Source organism: Miniopterus natalensis, chromosome X (genome assembly GCF_054644295.1).
Source record: "Miniopterus natalensis isolate mMinNat1 chromosome X, mMinNat1.hap1, whole genome shotgun sequence".
Taxonomy (NCBI): domain Eukaryota; kingdom Metazoa; phylum Chordata; class Mammalia; order Chiroptera; family Miniopteridae; genus Miniopterus; species Miniopterus natalensis.
In genome coordinates, this window is record NC_142103.1 from 64929444 (window position 1) to 64953515 (window position 24072).

At 39.5% G+C, this 24072-nt stretch overlaps 1 protein-coding gene across 2 annotated transcripts in view; it reads left to right on the forward strand.

Annotated features, from left to right (window-relative positions):
- The window catches only part of MAMLD1 (mastermind like domain containing 1), a 145978-nt gene that overhangs the window by 57407 nt on the left and 64499 nt on the right, over nt 1-24072 (forward strand). For both annotated transcript variants that reach the window (XM_087829276.1, XM_087829277.1), the window contains exon 2: nt 19152-19311. In XM_087829276.1, the coding sequence (XP_087685402.1) occupies nt 19216-19311 (96 nt within the window). In that variant the 5' untranslated portion in view covers nt 19152-19215. The remainder of the gene's footprint in view (nt 1-19151; nt 19312-24072) is intronic.

The following is a 24072-nucleotide window of genomic DNA, read 5'->3' on the forward strand; positions in this document are numbered from 1 at the left end:
ACTGAAAGCACATTTTTCTCTCATCAAATGAGATTCCACACAAAGTCTCTAAGTGGAACACTAAGGGCTTTTTCCTATTATTTGAAATCCATCTAAAGAGTAGAATGCATTAAGAAAGACAACCAGAACATAAACTCTTCACAAATCGTTTCTTGGCTAATAATAGTCTTCTTTTTAAAAAAACAAAAAACAAAAACCTGTCTGTTCTGTTTCTTCTTTTAACTCATTGCTTCTTTTGACCACTTGTTAAGTATCCTTCTTTCCCCCAACCCACCTTCTTAAGTAGTTTTCTCATTGGACCCACCACAGTATATGTAGCTGGACTGTGGATGCAGGGCTATGGGGACACTTTCTTGCAATGCCCAATGACAACTGCCCACATTTCTCTCCTAGCTGTGGCTTTATTTTCTCCCACTTTCTTTTTAGAGCATTTTGGGCTCTGAGGTTGAGGAAGAATTCTTGAGTACTGCCCTAATTAATGATCCAGGCCTCTGATCCCCCACAGTGCCTTGTTTGGGAGGGGGTCAGGAGTCTTTCATTTAATGTGGAAAGAGGGCACCCCAAACTCCACTCAACTTTACTAGGAATCTGGAGGCAGCCACTGAAAGTCTGTTTGTCTACTGTGGCTGGCAAGTCATAATAGTGAATGACCATAGAGTGAAGTCGAGGCAGAGTTGATGCCAACTGACAAGCTTGCATTGGGTCTTCTAGGCCAAACTCTTTAGTATATTGAAAGAAAGTGAAACCCAGAGAGGTGAAGCAACTGGCTCCTCAGCCTTGTCAGGGAGAAGCTGCAACCTCAATATTGCCAGCACTTCTTTAAAGAAAAGCAGGGTCACCAGACAACCTGGGAGGCTGCCTTGGAGATTTATTAGGCTTCTTCTGCTCATTCTTCTTCAGAATGTGGATCTGAGGGAATATTAGACTTAGTGTCTGTCTTCAGTCCAGCCCTCTGCAATCGTACCCTTACTTGGGATTCAGTGAACCTGACTTTTAGTATCAGCTTTCCCTGGCCATTGTTCCTTGTGATTCTGGACAAGTCTCTGCCTTGATTTCCCTATTTGTACAAGAAGGAGGTTACCTTATAATATCTAGTTTTCCTTCCCAATATTAACATTCCAGGATTCTAACTAAGCTTTCAGTTTCTGGCTCCATTTCCTACACTGCAGACCAGGATGGCCTTCCCCCTGCACCTCTGACCCAGGTGGTTTCAGGTTCAAATTCTCATATGACCCTTGCATAGTACAAGTGAGGCAAAAAGAGCAAAGGGGATCAACTCCATTTTGCAGGTGAGGAACCTGACACTAAAAAAGGTCAAGTGATTTGTTTAAGATGGAAGTGGAACCCAGGCTCCCAGACTCCCAGGCTCCACCCACTGTTTCTCCTAGACCGCCAGCTAAAAGTGCTTTGCAAACCTTTACTTGGTTGCTTCAGCTTGTTGTTATGGTTGGCATCTGGGCCCAAGTGGCACATGTCTACAAGCTATTTCTACACTTTGAAGCTATTAACTGCTAAAATCACTACAAAACCAAGCCATTTCCAATGTTTCCCTTTTCCCTAGGCCAAGATTTCATTATTCTTGTTTGATAAGTCTAAAAACAACATTGTTTTTAAAAATCATTTCAATGGGGGGGGGTGGAGGTACCTTGCTTGTGTGTGTGATTTCATGTCTACAACTGAGTGGTGAGCAGCTACCAAAAAAGGAGGATATAAACTTAGTTTTCCTCTAAAATCTGAACAAAGATTTTGCTTCATCCATTCTCTAAAAGGAACATCTTTCTAAAACCCCAAGTTAGATTAAGGAGTGATAACAATTTGGGCTTTATAAAAAATCTTAGTATATAATTTACATACCATAAAATTCATTTTTTGAAAGTGTACAATTCATTGTGTTTAGTGTATTCACAGAAATATGAATCCATCACCACAATTAATTCCCAAATGTTTTCATCACCCTCAAAAGAAACCCTGTATCCATTAGTAGTCACTCCACATTCCCTCCCTCCCCTCAGCCCTAGACAACCACAAATCAACTTTCTGTCTCTATGGACTTGTCTATTCTGGACATTTCTTACAAATGGAACTTGCACTATGTGACCTTTTTGCCTGGCATTTTTCACTTAGCATAATGATTTCAAGGTTCATTCATATTGTAGCATGGCAACATTTCAGTCCTTTTTGTGGCTAAATAATATTTCATTGTATGGATAGACCACATTTGTGTACCTGTTCACCAACTGATGGACATTTAGGTTGTTTCCACCTCTTAGGAATAGTGTTGCTATGAACACTCATGTATAAGTTTCTGTGTAGAAATCTTTTCAATTCTTTTGGATATATACCCAATAGTGGAATTGCTGGATCATATAGCTACTCTATTTTTAACTTGTTCAGGAACCACCAAACTGTTTTCCAGAGTCACTGTACCATTTTACAATCCTACCAGCAATATATGAGGCTTCCAATTTCTCCACATTACTTTGGGCTTTTTAAAGTCATATGCACAGAAATATTGAACAATGTACTATGCCTTCCTAAGGACATATGGTCTCCAACATACCATGTCATGTACGCTCTAGAGTAAGGGACTCCTTCAGAGGCTTCTAGTTCTGCCATCCATCCAAGCTTGACGCTATTCAGCAAATAGTTCCTGATTCCCCTACTGCATGCTCTGAACACTATGGAGCTGCAGATACACATAAAGCATGCTTCCTTCTCTCACAGAGCTCACAGTCTAGAGGGGGAGCCACATGCTAGACAAATACTTCCTGCCAAGGGTGATGGGAACACAGAATAAGTTATTCAAATGTACCTTGTAAGAATGTTGGAGAGAACCAGTGAAATGCTCTGTGTAAATCACCAAACCAGATGCCTGCCTCATAGTGGACAACCAATGATAGCTGTTACATTTCTCTATAGAACTTTGCATTTTACACATGAGGAAACTTAGTCTTTAAGGTTAAGCAGTTTTCTTAGAACACCATAACTGAGAAGATAGCCTTCATGCTTCAGGACATGTCATTGGACTCCAAAGCTCTGACTACTGACATCTAGAAGCCCAGCCTTCTTAAACCTTGACCTGCCTGTTTCAGCCTGGCCTTTTAACTTGCCTCTCCCAGGTCTAGCTCCTGCTGGACCAGGGCATCCTCCCTGATTCATGCCCAACTTAACACCAAGATTATTAGTGGCAGATAGTAATTAGTAACAGTTAACCCGTCCCTTTTAGAGCAGGGTGATCTATGATTAAAGCCCAAAGTGGCCATATTTCTCATGCAGTGTTCTCTGCCTATCAGCAGCCCCACACTTCTTCCCACTGTCAAGCCTGGAAATCAGGAGTTAGAAATGGCCTTAGCCTCCTGGTCTGTGTGCAGCCAGCCATTAAGCCACTTGGATCTTCATTGGAGGCCCCTCCTTTCCATTGCTTCCTCTCCATTTCCACATAGCCCCCACACCACAGTGTGTCTGCAAAAGTTTATAAAGCATTTGCCATGAGAAAAGCACTGTGTCAGGTGCTTTGGTTCAGAGATGCCTGGGATAGGATGATCTCTGGCTTCAGGCAAGTGGGGTGGGCAGAGTGATAAGAGTCCAGAACTGGGTTTTTTAAAGTGCTGAGAACCAAAGACTTCCTTGGGCTTGGAATGCTCCACTCATCCTAATGAGAGATGAACTTTTGCCACAGAAGAGTAAGTAAGCTCAGAAGCTCAGAGTAACCAGCAAGTATATTCTGCTGTCAACACAGGCCAGTCCTCACTGGCATCCACACCTTTCCTGTAGAAATATTTTTATCCCCAATGTATTAGTCTGTTAAGGCTGACATAGCAAAGTTCCACAGACTGGGTGGCTTAAACAGAACATACTTATTTTCTCACAGTCCTGGAAGGTGGAAGTCTGAGATCAAGGTATCAGTAGGGCCACACTCTAAGGCACCATGGAAGTATTTGTTCCAAGTCTTTCTCCTAGTGCTTGGTAGTTCCTTGGTTTGTGACAGCATAACTCCGGTCTTCGCACGGTGTTCTCTCTGTGTACATGCCTTTGTGTCCAAATTTCCCTTTTATATAAGGACACCAATAATACCAAATTAGAGGTCCACTCTACTCCAGTATGACCGCATCTTAACTAATTACATCTGCAATGACCCTAGTTTCAAATACAGTCACATTCTGAAATGTTGGAGGTTAGGACTTTAACATATGAATGCGGGGATGCAATTTAACCCATAATACCAATGTACATGTTTGAAGACAGATTTGAATAATTTTGCCATCAACATTACCTCCACCCAACTAGATGGATGCCATTTCTCTGTTAGTCCATTTGAAACCAGGAGATCTTTTGGCCTTTTTGTTTGTTTGTTTTAGAGGTAAATTTCACCCTTGAAAATTCGAGCGCTCTAACATCGAATGTCTTCTATCCTGACCAAAAGTCTGCCTAACAATCCAGATATTCAGGATGAGAGAACATAGCTCCTGTCTCCTCACCCTCAACCCATCCGTTGAGCACAGAAAAAGCAGTTAGGATGAGGGACGCATTCAAGTATGTTGAGTGCGGCTTAGAAGTAAGCACCCAACTTGGTTTCACTGTGCAGCTCACCTTTTGACCCTCTTGATGAAGCCGAGGCTATCTCTATGCCTTAATTCCTTTGTTCTCTGACTAATTTGGTAGGATTTGGGTATGAGGGACTAAGATTCCTTTGCACTTTTATTTATTCTTTCTTTCTTTCTTTCTTCTTTCTTTCTTTCTTTCTTTCTTTCTTTCTTTCTTTCTTTCTTTCTTTCTTTCTTTCTTTCTTTCTTTCTCTCTCTCTCTCTCTCTCTCTCTCTCTCTTTCTTTCTTTCTTTCTTTCTTTCAAATATATCTTTATTGATTTCAGAGAGGAAGGAAGAGGGAGAGAGAGAGATAGAAACATTAATGATGAGGGAGTCCTCATTGATCAGCTGCCTCCTGCACACCCCTGACTGTGGATCAAGCCTGCAACCAGGGCATTTGCTCTCACTGGGAATCGAACCGTGATCTCCTGGATCCTAGGTTGATGCTCAACCCCTAAGCCACAACCTGCCGGGCTCCTTTGAGCTTTTAAAGATTTCAGTTAGGGTTACTGCACCAATATCCTCATGCCCCCTCTTACTTCCTTTTGACAAGTGCTTCTGATTTGGCTTCTTGTTTCTTTTCTCTGCCATGCTTGGACTCAGAGGGCAACAATGTAGAGCTGGCCTCAACTGGCACTTTGAGATGGACATCAGGAATCTGGCAAAGTCTATGGGTCTCGGAAGCAAAAGGTCAGTATTAGAGGCCTTGGCTAGCATGAGAGGAATGAGACAGTGAAGACCACAGATGTATGGGGATGCTTTCAAAGCTCAGGCTGATAGCACCCAGAAGGTATTACCCAGATGTCTTCTTCTGAATGTAGTGGTAGGGGCTCCCAGATGTTTGCTTAGAGCCTGAAAGGGAAAGAAAGCCTTCCCATAGATCTCTGCTCTGAACCTGAGGTATGTATATGCCTTTCGCCCCCTTTTCCCATGTACACAGGCCACACAGCTGCACAACAACACATTTCCTTGGAACATCGCATTACTTGAGGATGGGGGCATTTTTCCCTTTCCTGAAGCCAACATGGATATAGGAGGAAAAAGAAAGTTGAATTCATATGGATTTAGGAGGCTAAAATCCAAAGTGTGTGTGGCAGATAGCTTTGGGTCTCATCTAAAGCCCAACACTGCGCTTGGGTGAGAAACACTGTCAGGAGGGGGGGTTCTTTTTATGGAGGACATAGGTTTCCTGGATAGGTGCTCATGGACATTGCCAGGAGAGGAGCCCAAGCAAGCCTCTGGGGTGGAAAGGTGGTGTACCTCTGCTGTGGACAAAAAGTTCTGCCAAAGGGCTGCTTTGAGGCCCAAATTCATGGCTAGAGTCTGGTGTGCTAAGGGTGGGGACCCCTTCTGACTTGGATCAAACAAAGTCAGTTTCCAAGTAGGGATCACTCCCTGACGTCCCCTCCATTGGCCAAGTTCCCCTGCCCTGGGCCTAGCTGGTACATGAGCGAGGAGAAATGGTGGTGGGCTACTAGGCTGCTACTGCAGACCAGAGAATCAGGTCTTTGTTTAGGAAGCTCTGGCCACTACCCACCCTTGTCCCTTTTACTTTGGCTGCTTAGAGCCACAAAGGGGCAGTGCATGAAATCAGTGGAGTAGAATCTTTTAAAGCCAAACCAGCATGGTTTTTGTTGTTGTTTTGGTCTTTTGCTTTTTAAAAAAAATTCTTTATTGTTGAAAGTATACAGATGTCCCATTTTCACTCCTTGACCCCCTCCACCCTGCTTCCACCCCCTCCCCAGGCTTTCACCCCATTATTGTCTGTGTCCATTGAATAGGTAACTTGCTTGATGTTGATAGGTTTTGTATTGCCAGCACTGAAGTGAGATCTGGGCCTTCATCTCCCACATAGGCTAGTGATGTCGAGTCAATGAGTTAGTGATGGCCTTAGTGGTAAATGAGGTCAGTTTTTTCAATTTTTTAAATTTATCTTTATTGTTGAAAGTATTACAGATGTCTGCCCTTTTCCCCTATTGATCCCCTCCACCAGGCATCCACCCCCCCCCACCCACCCCAGGGTGCATTGTATATTATAGGCCATTTTGCCCTTATTCTGATGTCTCCCAACCTTAGTATTTGAGTGAGGTCACATCTGAGACCATGGACTTGGCCCCTGAAATACTCAAGAAAGATTTGGATGAGAATTGTTTTTTTAAAGAATAAAAAGTTCTGTACAAACTTCTGTAAACTGCTTTAAAAAAGAATGCTACTTAAGATATGTTCCAGAAGCAACAAGAAGAATTGGTGCTGCCATGGATTTGGATCCTAAAATCTTTTTTGAATAGCAGTTAGCTTCTTAGTTTGAAATAATTATAGACTTATGGAAAGTTGCAAACAAAGAGGACCCTGATAGTTACATCTTATCTAACAATTGTATAATATCCAAACTGGAAAATTGATGTTACTACAGGTTTCTGTGTGAACACAAATTTTCATTTCCCTGGGATAAATGCTCTAGAGTGAAATTGCTAGGTCATATGATAGTTGCATGTTTACTTTTAGAAGAAACTACCAAACAGTTTTGCATAGTGGCTGCACCATTTTTGATTACCACCAGAAATGTATGAGTAATGTCATTTCTCCACAATCTTACCACCTTTTGGTAGTGTTACTGATATATATATTTTTAATTTTAGTCATTCTTATAAGTGTGTAGTGGATCTCAAATGTGGTTTTAATTTGCAATTCTCTAGTGGTTAATGACATTGAGCATCTTTGTATGTGCTTGTCATGTGTAGAAACTCTTCAGTGAAATGTTACTTCATGTATTTTCCCCATTTTCTATTTGAATAGTTTGTTTTCCTACTGTGGAGTTTTAAGATTCTTTGTATGTTCTAGGTAATAGTCCTTTATCAGGTGTGAGGTCCGCAAATATTTTCTCCAATAGCTTGTTTTTCATCTTTTTCACAGGGTCTTTCATGGAACAAAAGATTTTACCTTTGATAAGGTTAAATTCATCAATATTTCTTTTTATGGGTCATGCTTTTGGTGTCAAGTCTAAGAATGAACTTTTTGCTTAACTCTATATCCCAAAGTTTTTCTCATACTTTTTTCTAAAACTTCTGTATGTATTGTTATGTTTTACATTTAAATCTTTGGTCCATTTTGAGTTAATGTTTGTGTAAAGTATGAGGTTATGGTTGAGGTTTATTATTATTTTTTTGTCTATAGGTGTTCAATTGCTCTAGAACCATGTATTTAAAATGTTATTATTCCTGCACTGAATTGCTTTTGTATTTTTGTCAAAATCAGTTGGGCATATTCTGGCCTCCACCCATGCTGCAGACTTTCCTAAAGTCTCTCAAAGTTCCACAAACCCTAAAAAAGCAGTATCTAGCCTCAGTGTGCCCTGTAGCTCTTGCTAAGCAGCCCCAAGCCTGACACTAGTGACAGTCAGCTTCGGTTTACAGCATAACCACTCCCATGTGCCTCCACACCCAGCACAGGCAGCTACCAACCACAGATCACTTTGTAGCTCCTATCAGGTGGTCTCAAGCCAGACAAAGTCAGAGGCTGAACTTGGCTTGCATCAGAGTCCCACCCAAGAGGCCCCAGAAACAGCACACCTGGTGGCAGGCTTCAGACCACAACAGAGCACCACCCAATTAGTGCCACAAATGACACACCATAAGGGTGAATTTAGCAGGCACCAGAGCCCCACTAAAATATTTCCCCCTCCATGAGATCAGCCTCCATACAACAGGTTGTCTGCTGTAATTAGGGCCAGTCCTCACAGCCAATCAGCCTGAGGGTCAATACCACCCACTGATGTGCCAGTAGCAATCAAGGCTCAACTGCAACAGAAGGGCACACAAAACTCACACAACCTGGAGCACCTGGTTCAGATGAATAGGGAGACTGTGCCACTGGGCCCCATGGGACACCTAATACATAAGGCCACTCTGCCAAGACTGGGAGACATAGCACATCTACCTAATACATAGAAACAAACACAGGGAGGCAGCCAAAATGTGGAGACAAATAAACATGTCCCAAATGAAAGAACAGGGCAAAAGTCCAGAAAAATCTAAACCAAATGGAGGAAAGCAATCTACTATATGCAGAGTTCAAAACACTGGTTAGAAGGAAGCTCAATGAACTTAAGAGACGAATAGATGAAGTCAGTGAGAATTTCAACAAAGAAGCAGGGAATATAAAAATGGAGACAGAAAACATAGACCCAGTTAGAAATAATATAGTAACTGAAATGAAGAATACACTAGATGGAATTGATAGTAGATTAGATGAAGCAGAGTAGCAAATCAGCAGTTTTGCAGAAAACACCCAATAAAAGAGAGACACATCTATTGGTTGACTTCCACATGTGCAATCAAAACAGCAAAATGAAAAAAAGAATTATAAAAATGAGTATAGTTTAAGGGATCTCTGGGATAACATTTGCATCATAGGGGTAACAGAAGGAGAAGAGAGAGAAAATAAAGTATTGGAAACCTATTTAAAGAAATAGTGACTGAAAACTTCCTTAACCTGGTGAAGGAAAAATCTAGGAAGCACAGAGAGCCTCAAACAAGATGAACCCAAAGAGGCCCACACCAAGACACATTATAATTAAAATGCTAAAGTTTAAAAACAAAGAAAGAATCTTAAAAATAACAACAGAAGAACAGTTAGTTGCCAACAAGGGAACTCTCATAAGATTGTCAGCTGATTTTTCAACAGAAACTGTGCAGGTCAGAAAGGATTGGCATGAAATACAGTGGCACCTTGGTCTTCAAACGTCTCTGTTGATGAACATTTCAGTTTACGAACTCTGTAAACCCGGAAGTAAATGCTTTGGTTTTTGGACACACTACACAGCTTCTGCTGAGTGCAAGATCCTAAGACAGCTGTCGGCTGTTGATCTCTAGGTTTTCGAACGTTTCAGAACTCGAACAGTCTTCTGGAATGGATTACATTCGACAACCGAGGTACCACTGTATTCAAAGTGATGAAAAGCAAGGACCTACAACCAAGATTACTCTGCTCAATAAGTCTATCATTTAGAATGGAAGGAAAGATAAAGAGCTTCCCAGACAAGAAAAAGCTCTGAAGGAGTTCATCACTACCAAACCAATATTACATGAAATGTTAGAGACTTTTTTGAGAAGAAAAAAAGTTAAAAATGTGAATAAGAAAATACCAAAAGGAAAAAAATTCTCACTGGCAAAGGCAAACACATAATAAAAAGCAGTGGATTTCCCTAACCAGTTTTGCTCAGTGGTTAAAGTATTGGCCTGCAGGCTGAAGGGTCCCAGGTTTGATTCTGTGCAAGGGCACATACCTCAGTTGCAGGCTTAATCCTCGGCTCTGGTTGGAGTGAGTGCGGGAGGCAAACAATTGATATCTCTCTCTCACATCAGTCTCTTTCTCTCTTATTCTCCCTCCTTCCCACTCTTTCTGAAAAGCAGTGGAAAAAACATCTTTGGGTGAGGATTTTTCAAAAAAGCAGTAGATCAATGAACATTAAAACTAGTACAAAGGTCAAAAGACAAAAGTAGGAAGATCATGTATAATTACAACAGTAAATTAAGGAATCCACACAGACACACACATACAATAGAAAATAAAAATTATGACAAAATATAAACATGGAAAGAATGGGTAAAAATGGTAGTGATTGTAGAATGTGTTTGAGCTTAAGTAACCATAAACTTAAAATAGACTGCTATAAACGTAACTTGGTATATATGAAGCACATGGTGACCACAAACCAAAAATATACAAGAGATATATAAGAAATAAAGAGAAATAAATCCAAACACACTACAGAAAATCATTAATTTACAAGAGCAGAGAGCAAGAGAAGAAAGGAACAGAGAACTACAAAAACAATCAGAAAACAATAAAATGGCAATACTACATACTATCAATAATTACATAAATGTAAATGGATTAAATTCTCCAATCAAAAGACCATTGGATATCTTTCCAGTTTTCCCAGTACCTTTTTTTTTTTTTTTTTAAGAGATTGTCTTTGTGGAACCTAAAAAACAAAATAAACAAACAAACAAAAAGAGAAGTAGACTCACAGATACCAAGAACAAAACTAATGGTTGCCAGATGTGATGGTGGTTGGGGAGGCTGGGTGAAAAGGTGAAGGGAAGAAGTACAAATTGGCAATTACAAAATAGTAACAGGGATGTAAAGTACAGCATAGGGAATACAGTCAATAATATTGTAATAACTATGTATGGTGCCAGGTGGATACTAGACTTATCGGGGGACCCCTTCATAAGGTATATAAATGTCTAACCACTATGCTATACACCTGAAACTAATATAATATGAATGTCAACTGTAATTAAAAACTTTTAAAAAAATTATCAGTTGGACATATTCGTGTGGGTCTATTTCTGTGTTCTCTGTTCTGTGCCATTTATCTTTATCTTTGTCCTTCTGCCAATCCCACATAATCTTGATAAATGTAGTTGTATACTAAATAATAAAACCAAAGAGATAGATTTGTTCCACTTTAATCTTTTTTTTTTTTTTCAAAATTGTTTCAGCTCTTCTACTTCCTTTGATTTTCCATATAAATTTTAGAATAATCTTGTCTATATCTACAAAAATCTTGCTGGGATTTTGATAGGAATTGGTTAAAGCTGAATACCAATTTGGGAAAAATTGACATCTTTTACTATGTTGGGTCTTTCAATCTATGAACATGGGATACCCCTCCATTCATTTAGATCTTCTTTGATATCTTTCATCATTGTTGTGTATTTTCAGCATACAGGTTCTGTTAGTTTTGCTTGATTTTCTACTAAGAATTTTTTGAGCAATAGTTAAGGGTATTGTATTTTTAATTCCAGTGTCCATGTGTTCATTGCAAGTATATATAAGTGCAATTGGATTTTAGATGTCGGTCTTGTATCCTGAGACCTTCCTGAACTCACTTCTTTTTTTCTAGGAGTCACTTTGTAAAAAAAGTTCTTACGACTTTTCATGTAGACAATTCTGTCAACTGCAAATAGAGATAGTTTTGCTTATTTTTTTTTCTAAAATGTATGCCTTTTATTTCATTTTCTTGCCTTAATGGACTAACTAGAACTTCCAGTACTATATTTTTGTTTTGTTGTTGTTGTTGTTTTAATTGAGATATATTTGACATACATCATGTAAATTTAAGGTGTACAACATATTGATTTGATACAAGCAGTGAAGAGACCAGATATCCTTGCCTTATTACCAGTCTTAGAGGGAAACTATTCAAACTTTATTATTAAGTGTAATGTTATCTGTAAGTTTATTATAGATGTTCTTTATCAAGTTGAGGAAGATCCCTTCTGTTCCTGGTTTTCTGAGAGGTTTTTTATCATGAATGGATGATGAATTTTGTGTAGTGCTTTTTCTGTATAAAATGATATGATCATATGATATCAATTAATTTTTTTGTTCTGAGATAATTGTAGATTCACATGCAATTGTAAGAAATAATGCAAATAGATCCCATGTACAGTTTAGCCAACTTCTCCTAATGATAACATTTTGTGAAAGTATAGTAAAATATTACAGCCAGGATGCTGACATTGGTACAGTCAAGGTACAGAGTATTCCCATCACCACATATGTCCCTCATATTACACTTTTATGGACACATCCATTTCCTTCCCAGAGCCACCCCCTCCTTAATCCTTGGCAGCCACTAGTCGATTTCTACAGTTTTGTCATTTTAAGAATGTTATATAAATGGAATCATACTGTATGTAAGTTATGGGGATTGGCTTTTCTCACTCAGCAAAATTCTCTGCAGATTTATCCAGATCATTGTTTATATCAGCAGTAATATATTTTTATTGCTTAATAGTATTCTATGCTAAACATGTATCAGTTTGTTTAATCATTCAATCATTGTAGGATTTTTGAGTTGTTTCTTATTTGGGACTATTATGAATAAAGTTTCTATAAACATTCATTTGTGAATATTTGTATGAACACAAGTCTTTATTCCTCTGGGATAAATAACCAGGAGTGCAATTGCTGGATCATATAGTAGTTGCATGTTTAGTTTTTTAAGAAACAGTCAAATAGTTTTTCAGATGGCTGTACCATTTTTTATTCCCACCAGCAATGCATGAGTGATCGCTTCTCCCATTGTAGACAGTATTTTATGTTGTCATTATTTTTTATTAAGGTAAAATTTGCATAACAATTCAGTGTCATTTACATCACCCCAAAATAAATTTCCATACTCATTAAGCAGCTATTCCCCATTCTTTTTTTTTTTTTTTCTTTTTTTTAATCCTCACCCTAAGATATCTTTTCCATTGTTTTTCAGAGGGATTGGAAGGCGGAGAGAGAGGGAGAGATAGGAACATTGATGTGAAAGAGACACATCTATCAGTTGCCTCCTGCTCAGGGGCCAACTGGGACTGGGGATGGAGCCTGCAACCAAAGTACGTGCCCTTGGTCGGAATCGAACCCCGGACCCTTCAGTCCACAGGCCGACGTTCTAACTACTGATCCAAACCAGCCAGGGCTCCCCATTCTTTACCCCTCAAAGCCACCCCCTGGCAACAATCAACCTGCTTTCTGTCTCTGGATTTACCTATTCTGGACATTTTACATAAATAGAAGCATATAATATATGACCTTTTTTGACTGGCTTCTTTCACTTAACATAATGTTGCCAAGGTTCATTACATTATAGCATGCCGAAGTACTTCACTCCCTTGTATGACTGAATAACATTCCATGGTATGGATATACCGAAATCTGTTTATCCATTTTTACATTGATGGGCATTTATGTTGTTTCCACCTTTTGTTTATCATGAATAATGCTGCGATGAACATTTGTGTAGAAGTATTTGAGTACTTATTTTTAGTTATTTTGGGTGTGGAATTGTGGGGTCAGATGATAACTTTCTGAGTGACCAGCGAACTATTTTCCACAGCAACTGTAACATTTTACATTACCACCAGTAATGTACAAGATTCCAATTTCTACACATTCTTGTTAACATTTGTAATTTTCCTTTTTTTTATTATGCCATCCTAGTGGGGAGGAAGTGGTATGCCATAGTTTCGATTTGCCTTTCCCTAACACCTAAAAATATTGAGCATCTTTACATGGGCTTGTTGGCCATAAGCATATCTTCTTTTGAGAAATGTCTATTCAAACCTTTTGCCCATTTCTTAATTGTTTTGTTTGTCTTTATTGTTCAGTTGTAAGAGTTATTAATATATTCTGAATACCAGATCCTTCTCAGATATATGATTTGCCAATGTTTTCTCCCATTGTGTAGATTTTTTTACTTTCTTGATAATGTCCTTTGATACACAAAAGTTTTAGTTTTAATGAAGTCCAATTTATCTATTTTTTGTTGCTTATGCTTTTGATGTCATATTTAAGAATACATTGCCAAATCCAATACAATGAAGATTTTCCTTTATGTTTTCTTCTACATGTTTTATCATTTTAGCCCATATGTTCAGGTTGTTGATCTATTTTTGTATATAGTATGTAGTAGGGGTCCAACTTCATTCTTTTGCTTCTGAGTATACATTTGTCCCATCACTATTTGTTAAAGAAATTATTCTTTCATTCACTGAATAGTCTTGACACTCTTTTTGAATATCAGTTGACTATAAACTTATGGGTTTACTTCTGGATTCTCAAGTCTATTTCATTAGCTTATATGTCTGTCCTTATGCCAGTACCATATTGTTTTGATTACTGTAGCTTTATACTAAGTTTTTAAATTGGAAAGTATGAATCTTCTAATTTGTTCTTCCTTTTCAATATTGTCTTAAGGTAATCACATGATTGTCATTCTTTTGCCTGTTAGTATGGTGGATAATGTGGGGTGGGTTTCAAATACTGAATCAGCCTTGCATCCCTAGAATAAACCCAACTTGATCTTAGTGCATAATTTTTCTCATAAATTGCTAAAACTTTGTTAAGAATTTTTGTGTCTATATGCATGAGAAATATTAGGCTGTTGTTTTGTACAGTCTTTGTCTTTGGTGTCAGTAACACAGTGAGTTGGGAAGTGTTCCTTCTTCTATTTTCTAAAAAGATTATGTAGGATTGGTGCTAATTCTTTTTTAAACAACTGGTATAATTCTCTAATAAAACCATCATTCCTTGGGGTTTTCATTTTCTGGAGATTTTTTTAAAGTTATGAATTTAATTACTTTAGTAATTATAAGTAAGGCTGGTAAGGTTATTTCATATTGGGTCAATTTTGGTAGTTTGAGCTTTTAGAATAATTAGTTTGTTTCATCTAATTTCATCTAAATGTATGTGTGTAGAGTTGTTTGTAGTATTCCTTTATTATATTTTACATGTCTACAGAGTCAGTAGTAATATCCCCCTTTTCATTCCAATATTGGTAATTTGTATTTTCCCTTTCTTCCCTTTGTCAGTCTTGCTAGAGGCTTTTAAATTATTATTATTATTTATTTATTTATTTATTTATTATTATTATTTTAATCCTCACCCGAGGATACTTTTTCCATTGCTTTTAAGAGAGAGTGGAAGGGAGAGAGAGAGAAACAGTGATGTGAGGCACACTGATTGGTTGCCTTCCTCATGTGCCCCAACCAGGGCCTGGGATTGAGCCTGCAACCAAGGTACATGCCCTTGGCCATAATGATCAAACCTGGGACCCTTCAGTCCATGGGCCAATGCTCTAACCACTGAGCAAAATCTGCTAGGGTTAAATTTTTGTTATTTTTTTCAGAGAATTACCTTTTTCCAATTGGGTTTCATTATTTTTTTTCTGTTTACAGTATTTCAATAATAATATCTGGGTTTTTAAAAAATATTCCCTTCGTTGTGTTTGCTTTGGGTTAATTTAGCTGTTCTTTTTTCCCCTTTGGATTGTTAGGTGGAAACTTCTATGATTGATTTTAGACTTTTTCTCATTTCTACTGTATTTAGTGCTATAAATTTCCTTCTCAGCATAGCTTTACATGTATCCCACAAGTTTTGATATATTGTATTTTCATTCAGTTCAATATATTTTTGTTTTTGTTTTTAACTTATTTTCTAACTATAGCTGACATACAATTTGGGGGGGGAGGGGATTATACCTTTATATTTTCCAATCTCTAATTAAAATTACCATTTCCTTTTATTATAAATGTAGGTAACAAACCACAGTAGTTTTACCAGTATGTGACTTTGCCACCAAAAGAAATTACAGATTTTTTTTCACATCACATTACAGATACCTTAAAATATCATTTATTTGAGATGATATATTTGATTTCATACAATCATTATTAGATCTAGAGGGAGATATAAACTAGTGGAGGCATATACCATGCTCATGGATTGGAAGAATTAACATCATTAATTCTTATTAAAATACCAATGGCATATTTCACAGATCTAGAACAAATATTCCAAAAACTTATATGGAACCAAAAAAGACCCCAAATAGAGTCAATAATCTTGAGAAAGAAGAACAAACTTGGTGGGATCACAATACCAGATATCAAGCTATACTACAAAGCCACTATAATCAAAACAGCCTGGTACTGGCACAAAAACAGGCAATTAGATCAATGGAACACAGAAAGCCCAGAAATTAACCCATGCCTTTATGGTCAATTAATATTTGACAAAGGAGGCAACAGCATTCAATGGAGTAAAGACAGTCTCTTTAATAAATGGTGCTGGGAAAATTGGACAGGTACATGCAAAAAAAAAGGAACTAGACCACCAACTTATACCATACACAAGAATAAACTCAAAATGGATAAAAGGCTTAAATAAAGTCATGAAACCATAAAAATCCTAGAAGAAAACATACAGTAAAATTTCAGACATCTCACAAAGCGATATTTTTGCTGATACATCTCCTTTGGCAAGGGAAACAAAGAAAAAATAAGCAAATGGGACTACATCAAATTAAAAAGCTTCTGCACAGCAAAAGAAACCATCAACAAAATGAAAATAGAACCTACTGTATAAGGGAACATATTGGCCAATGATACATCTGATAAGGGATTAATATCCAAAATATATAAAGAACTTATACAACTCCACACCAGGGAGACAAACAGTCTAACTAAAAAATAAGCAAAGGACCATACAAAGAGACATATGAAAGGGCAATAGACATATGAAAAAATGCTCCATGTCACTAATAATCAGACATACAAATTAAAACCACCTGCCTGAGTGGCTACCATCAATAAATCAACAAACAAAAAAGTGCTGAGGTGAGCATCTTGCAGACAGTATATAGTTGGGTCATCTCTTATTATCCACTCTTCCAGTCTGTGTGTTTTAATTGGTGTAGTTAGATAATTTTAACTTAATGATGTTAGTGCTAAATTCTGCCAATTTATTTTTATTTTCTGTTTATTCTGGGTTTTTTTTCTCTATTTTCTTTTTCCTGACTCCCCATGGGTTACATGAACATTTTTTAGAATTGCATTTGATGATTCATGTATCGTGTTTTTGCATGTATTTTTTTGTATACCATTTTTAGTGGCTGCTCTAGATATTACATCATTTATACATAACTTATGACAATCTACATGTGTTAACATGTTACCGGTTCCAGTGAAATATAGAAATCTTTCTTATCTTTCTACCTCTTTACCCTCCCCTGTTCATAATGTAACTGTGTTACTTCCTCACTTCCACATACTTTTAGAACCACAACATGCAATGTTACGATTGGTACTTCAAGCATCAAAGATGATTTAGAAAACTTGAGAGGGGAAGAAAAGTCTGTTATAATTACTCATATCTTTTCATTTTTCCATTGTTCTTTTCTCCTTTGTGATGTCCAAAAATCTTTCTTTTATCACTTCCTTTTTGTTTAGAGAACTTCCTTTAGCCGTTCTCTTAGGAGAGATCTGTTGTTAAAAAAAATCCTCATTTTTCTTCACCTGGTAATGTCTTGATTTCCCTTCCATACTTGAAGCTTATTTTCATTGGGTATAAGATTCTGGGTTGACAGTTCTGTTACATCAGCATTTATTTATATCTGTTTTAGCTAACTTCCTCTGACAATGCTCCAGCAGGAAAGGGAGGCACCATCTCATTTCTGCCATGTAGGTATAGAAATCCAGGTTTCCCACTTGGCCTTCATTGACACTAGGTAGGTTTGGGCTCCTCATTACTGCTGAGCAGTGGTGATAGTTCCAGCTCCCCACTAAGCTTCCACTGATGCCACCATGGCTGGGATGGGTCGGACTGCCTCATTACTGTTCCCCATGTGATTTCCACTGACATTGGTGAGGATGAGATGTGGACTCATTACCTTACTCTCTGTTAGGCTTACTCTGATACCAGCTTAGCAGGGACAGGGAGAGATGAATCATTACTGCCAGGTGGGGGTGGAGTCGAGTCCCCTCCTTGGCTTTTGCTGATGGAACCGGGGGGTGGAGAACCACACTTTTTTTCCTGTGGTGTTTAGCTAAATCAGAACAGTTCTTATATAAAAGTTCTCTGTCTTGGCAGGCTGCTCCCTTCCTGGTACTTTATCTAAAGAGAGCAGGATTTTTCTGGGGACTTTTTGTTTGTGCCCATTGGCATTTTGGGTTGTGGTCTTCTCCAGGTCCACATCTGGTATTTTTGAAGCAAAAAGAAAACCCAGGGAACTCACCACCATGTCGTTCCTCAGGTCCCAAGTTCCTATCTAGTCTACCTTTATATCTCCACCTTCCAGTGTCTTCTTAAGTTTGTTTTATATATAATGTCTAGAGGTTTTATTTGTACTCAGTGTGAAGATGGGAAAAGTACTTCTCCATTTTTCCAGTCAGAAGTCTGGACATTGAAATTTTAGAGCCTGATTCTATAATGCCAAGGAGATTTATGGGAAGAAGTGTTACCCTCATATATGAATGCCTCAGCAGGGCTCTTATTTCATGTCTACATCATGAAAAACAAATGAAACAAAACGAAATGTAAAAAAACAGCTTTACCTGAATTTGTACATGTCTTCTCATCTCTCATGGAGGGTATACATTGGGGTAGCCAGTATCACAGCCTGCTCGGTTAATTTTTTGTAAACCAGTGCACTGGGATTTCATGAGCCCCTTCCAACATGCATTGCTTCTTTCCACTGACTGTCAGGTTATGAACTGTTAGCTCACTTAGCTGGGTGTTAACAAGGGCAGGAGTGGGAGCTGCTCTTTCTATGGGCCATATGGCTTGCTCCAGTAGAGCCGAAGGGGCCAGCCATAAACCATCACCTGATCTAACCAACAAGGTTTTCATATAAAAAAGCTATGTCAACAACAGAAGAGCTATTCCATAGACCTTACTGCATACCACGCAAAACCAAAGCCCTACCTAGGACCCACATCCCCTGCCATTAATCTCAGTGTTATTTTAGTTACACCTGGCTGCTCCTCCACCCATCCCTCAGCAATCCAGTGAACTTGGCTCTGCCTTATGGCCATCCCAACCAACTGTCTCACAGAAGTGCCCCTTGTCTTGGGGGCTCAATGAGATTGGTGGAATGGGGAGAGAGACAGGAAAAAGAATGTGGCTGACTCCACCCAAACCTGTCCCTCAGAGTGAAAGACTGTGATTCATGGGGTCATTCGTCTCTGCTTATCTGAAAGACAGTGTATTTTTTGTCTCCCTAAGCCCTGTGTCTAGGTCATTTGGGAAAACACCTTGGAGAGTCAAGAATAAAATTGCAGATCAAACAATGGATGACTGGAAGACTCGGCTTGTAATCAAGAACATACTTCCCCATATCGCCATGGTGGGAAATCGTCAGGAGCCCAGAAAGTTCCAGGAATCGGTCAGACAATGGGCTATTTGGGGGAGGGGGGTGTTGAATGCTTCTAATCTTAAACTTGAATGTAAGATACATTATAGTAATTCTGTGTGAAAATTGAAGGCAGGAAACCAAACTAAAATATAATGAACTGGAATCTGACATAGAAGAGATCTAGGAGATGAGGTGACCCTGCCCCTTGTGAGTTTCTGGAAGATCAGGACATACAGTCCAAGACTCCACTGGATTCCCAGACCAGTGATCTCTGCACTGCACCCCTTGAAATGGAAAGAGAAGAAAAGTGAGAGGGAAGAAAGCTTACTTTTTTCTTCATAGAAATCGGGAGTGTGGGAATGACAGGCACTAGATGTATTGCATTAGCTTCCTAATACCACTGAGAACAGGAAGGCAGTAAATAAGGTATTCAAACAGATTTTCGTTCAACTCTTTGGCCTTCATATCTTTTTAAAAACTAATTTGACAAATTTCTACTTTCCTTGCTTGGAATCCAGACATCATCCATGTGTTGGAAAATCAAGTTAAGGATTCCAGCAGTAGGTTTAGGATCCAGGATGACAGAAGGGGTCATGAAAGCCATTGGTTGGTTGAATTTGACAATAAAAGCCTGCAACATTGCTAAACTTCCAAGATTAGCTTGGTTAGTAGGAGCTGCAGCAAACACAATGGCTGTTATCTCGGTGTATTAGGTCTACAGACCTAATCTCTGAAATTAATAGAGCAGAGAGGAAATGGCTCTTATAGAACCATGGGTATGCTTCCTTCCTGTTCAGAGAACTAGGAGGTGAGAGTTCTGAGATAGTCATTTTGCATAACGAGAGGGCTGGCTTCTCCAATCCCAAGGACAATCCACTTTCAGTAAGGTGGCTTTCTATTTAGTCTAGGGTTCTCATGTGTGCACAGGGGTAGGATCAGATTGTTGAAGTTTTGCTTCTCTTTTTTTCTCATTGTCTTCCACCAACAAGGTATTGAAAATGTGGTATTGAGTATATAGACATTTACAAAACTGTTTACTATAGTTCCAGCTGTCACAGAGATGGCAGTCAGAAGAGATGGCAAAGATGGAGCAATTAGTTGGCCAGTGGTCTGTCCTCCAAATTGCCAACCCTTCTGACAGGCATCTTCTAGATGGTAATCTCTAACCTCCATCCCAATTACTGTTTTGTTTCTTGTTTCTCTTTTATAATCAACAACCTCTTGGTAATACACTCAGAGCTCATGATTAGTTTCAGCATGATTTTTCAGTTTCTCCTTTGCATCACACTTCTTTTCATTTCTGGGAGGAAAAAGTGGGTGGGTTGTAGTTGCAAGGGTCCTCTTCCCCTTCTCTTCGGGACCCCACCAACACCCTTTAAAAAGCGAGACTAGTAAGTAACTGCTTTGGCTTTGATCAGTTTAGACCTCAATATCAGAAGAATTTTACTTAGATGGGTCCTTGAAGTGTACATCTGTGCTCTCATTCTGAAGAAGTTACCAGCTCATGCCATTTTCAGGCTTGGCTTTTCTTTGTAGATGGCCTTTAGAGCCCTTTGTAAACCTTTCCAAAAATTCACCTGTGTTGCTTTAGAGTCACAAGTTGGACTTGATTGAAATCAGCCTTTCTCCCGCCTCTGGTGGCATATCTTGTTCTCTGCCCTTGGCTCTGAGTGACCTGACTGTTTCTGATAGTCTAAGCTGTCCTACAAAACCCAGAGTTTGCCCCAGTTCAGGGAATCCAAAAATATGTCTCACACTACAAAAGAAACTTTTCTCAAATGAGTCCTCTTCACAGTAAAAAAACACATTTGTCTTCTTGGAAGATGTGTATCGTCTCTGAAGGGGATGGAAGTGAAAGTACCTATTCCCTTAGCCAGGTCTGAGAGGTATGCATGGAGCCTGACCAAGTCAGGCACTGCTGCTACCATCAGCTGGCAACCAGGGCAGCTCTTGGTTTGAGCACAGCTGAATGTCCGTGGCTTGTCAATCCCTACAACCTCAGGAAGACACCCAATGCTAACATGGAGCTTTGCTGCATACTCTGAGGATGTCAGCAGCCCAAGTGTTTGCTGAAGGAGGGACAGAAATGGACAAATTAAAAGCAGAATGGCCTATAAATTCACCATGAAACTTGATGTCCAAACAAGTTATTTCAGGGCCCAGAATGTGAGCAGCAGCAGGAGGTCCCTTGCAGGAGCTGGGCTTGTACTTCCAGGGTGTGACCTGAGCTAGATCTCAACTGTTTCTGTTGCTTGCTCTCCCTCTGATGCTTCCTAACATCCAGGGGCAACACCTTGCACCCCAGATCCAGGGAACTGTGTACATGTGGAAGCACATTCCTTATACCACTCTCCTCCACCCTACTATCATCCTCAACATGAAAATCTGATTTAGACACTCAGCTTACCTGGTTCTCTTGTCCTTTCCCCAAAGACAAACTAACAACAACAACAACAAAACAGAACAGAACAACAACAAACCAATTTTCAAGTCAAGGTCTGTTAATAAAATTCTGTCAGTTTCAAAGGAGAGTTCTTGTAAACAACCTTGGGATTTCCATGTGAATAATTGACAGCACCCTTGCAGGAAAACATCTACATGATGTGATGATTTTTTTTTGGCCTAAGACCAGGGCTCAGGACACCTGAGCTTCTGCCCCTAACTACCTATGGGGTTTTGCCCATCCTTTGTCCTCCTTGAGGTCAAGTGAACCAGGAATAAGAATAGCCACCTTTAATTAAGCATTGACTAGGTGGCAGTCACTTGCTAAGCACTGGGGAGGAGGGGGCATTACCTCCTGTAATCCTTAGAATAACCCTGAGATGAAAAGACTATCGCCAAGAAACTGAGGCTCAGAGAGATTAAGCAACTTGGCCAAAATCACTGAACATTTGGGCATCCACTCAAGGTTAATAAGGCATCCAATCTCTGTAGTTAGTATATGCAGTTTTAACAAGAGGCAGAAGGAGAATGTTTGATCCTTTTCTTTGAATTAAGTTCTCCATTCCTCCCCCAGATCAGTGGGTCGATTGAGTATTAGTGTGAGAATCTCTAAATTATTAGCACTTCAGATGTGAGTGCTCTGGGGCTTGCATGGAATTGGAACCCAGTGTACACATCACACATCATCTGTCTTAGTTGATACCTCACCACATGTTGCAAATATTTCCCAGGTCTGAGCAGCCACCTATTCTGTTCACAAGGCAGTGCCAGACAAAACGAGGTTGCTGAGGACATTAGACAGGCAGTTGGAGAAGGAAGGAGATACTGTTCATTGCTCATTTTTTGTGTCTTGTCATTTAATGACAATAAATGGCTCACTCTATAGGTTATAGTAAATTGGCATAGGGGGTATTCCTTCTGAACTTCCCAACCATTCTCCCTCTTTATGGATGAGGACATTAAGGTCTGAGAAATCGAATGACCAACAGAAAGATGCCTATCAAGAAAGTGGGGAGCTACATCAAGTGTCCCCATTTGAGTTTTCACTAGTGCATCCTGCTTTCCACCCACAGTATGACCAAAATCAACTTTCCATCCCTTCTTCTTCTTACCTCTAAGTGAAAGTGGAGCTGAAGAAGGAGGAGAGAGAAGGCCCAAGTGTAACCAGAAATGTGGAGAATTGGATGGATACAAAAATACTGGCCTCATTTTAACTGGCCATCTTCTTTACACTGATGACCTTAGAAATATCCAGGGGGAAGAGGTCTGTTCACCTCCTGCTGCAGTGTGTGATTGGGTTTAGAGTCTGTATCCAATATCCTTGGGGGCACATGTTTTTTGTTGTAAACAGAGAAAAGGAGTCAGTAAGGAGAACTTGAATCTGATTCCAGGGCTGTAAGCAGCGCTTTGTGAGACCTTCAGCAAGCCCCTTTCCTCTAGAAACCCCATTTCCGGGGTCCCTCCTATGGGCTAGATCTTGAACTACAGCAGTTCACAGTCAAGGAGCAAACGATTTCTAGGCTGCCTCCATTGGGAACAACTCTGTCCTGTTCTGTAGTTCTACTTGTCCTGCTCTGCAACCATGAGGAGAGGATGGTTGATGACTCTCATGTGAGCTACTTTGTACGAATTAGCTCATCTACTCCAGGGACATGGGGATTAATATTTCCACTTCACCAATGAGGAGACTGAGTTTCTGAGAAGATAGGGACTTTTCTAGTGTTACACAAGTCAGTGGGTGGGAAATTCAGACTACAAACACAGGTAATTGTACTACAAAGCTCTTCCCTCTCTGCTGCTTCCCATTCCCAGCTTAGGAGCTCAGATAGTTAGGCTTTCTGCTGTATGGAATGATGCTTGGGGGCAAAACAGGGTCTCAGAATGTCTAGAGATTGTATTCCAGAGAAAGACAAGAAGCATCTTTACTTAATCATGGTAGCTCCTTGGAACCTTCTGGCCACCATCATCCACTACCCAGCCTGAGAGCAGCAAGCCAAGGGGATTAAACACCCCCACAGGGAGGTCAGGACAGCCAGCTGGGACCTGGGTTGAGTTGTCTAAACAGCCCTCTTGGAAGCCCAGAGAAGAAGTTCAGTGTTCCTTGCTCCACAGAGGCTGTGGGCATGTTGCAGATGTGGCCCCACTTCCAGGCATCAGGTGATCCAAGGACAGGTTATGGGGGAGGCAGTTGTTCCTGACACTGAGACCTTGCATGACTATCTGGGTTTCAGTCTCTGCACCAAGAAAATAGGGTTAATAATCTGCCCTCTGGCCATGTCAGGGTTTCTGGATGACAATGAACAAGATGTAGATATAAACGCTGTGTAAACCACACAGGGCATAACTTCT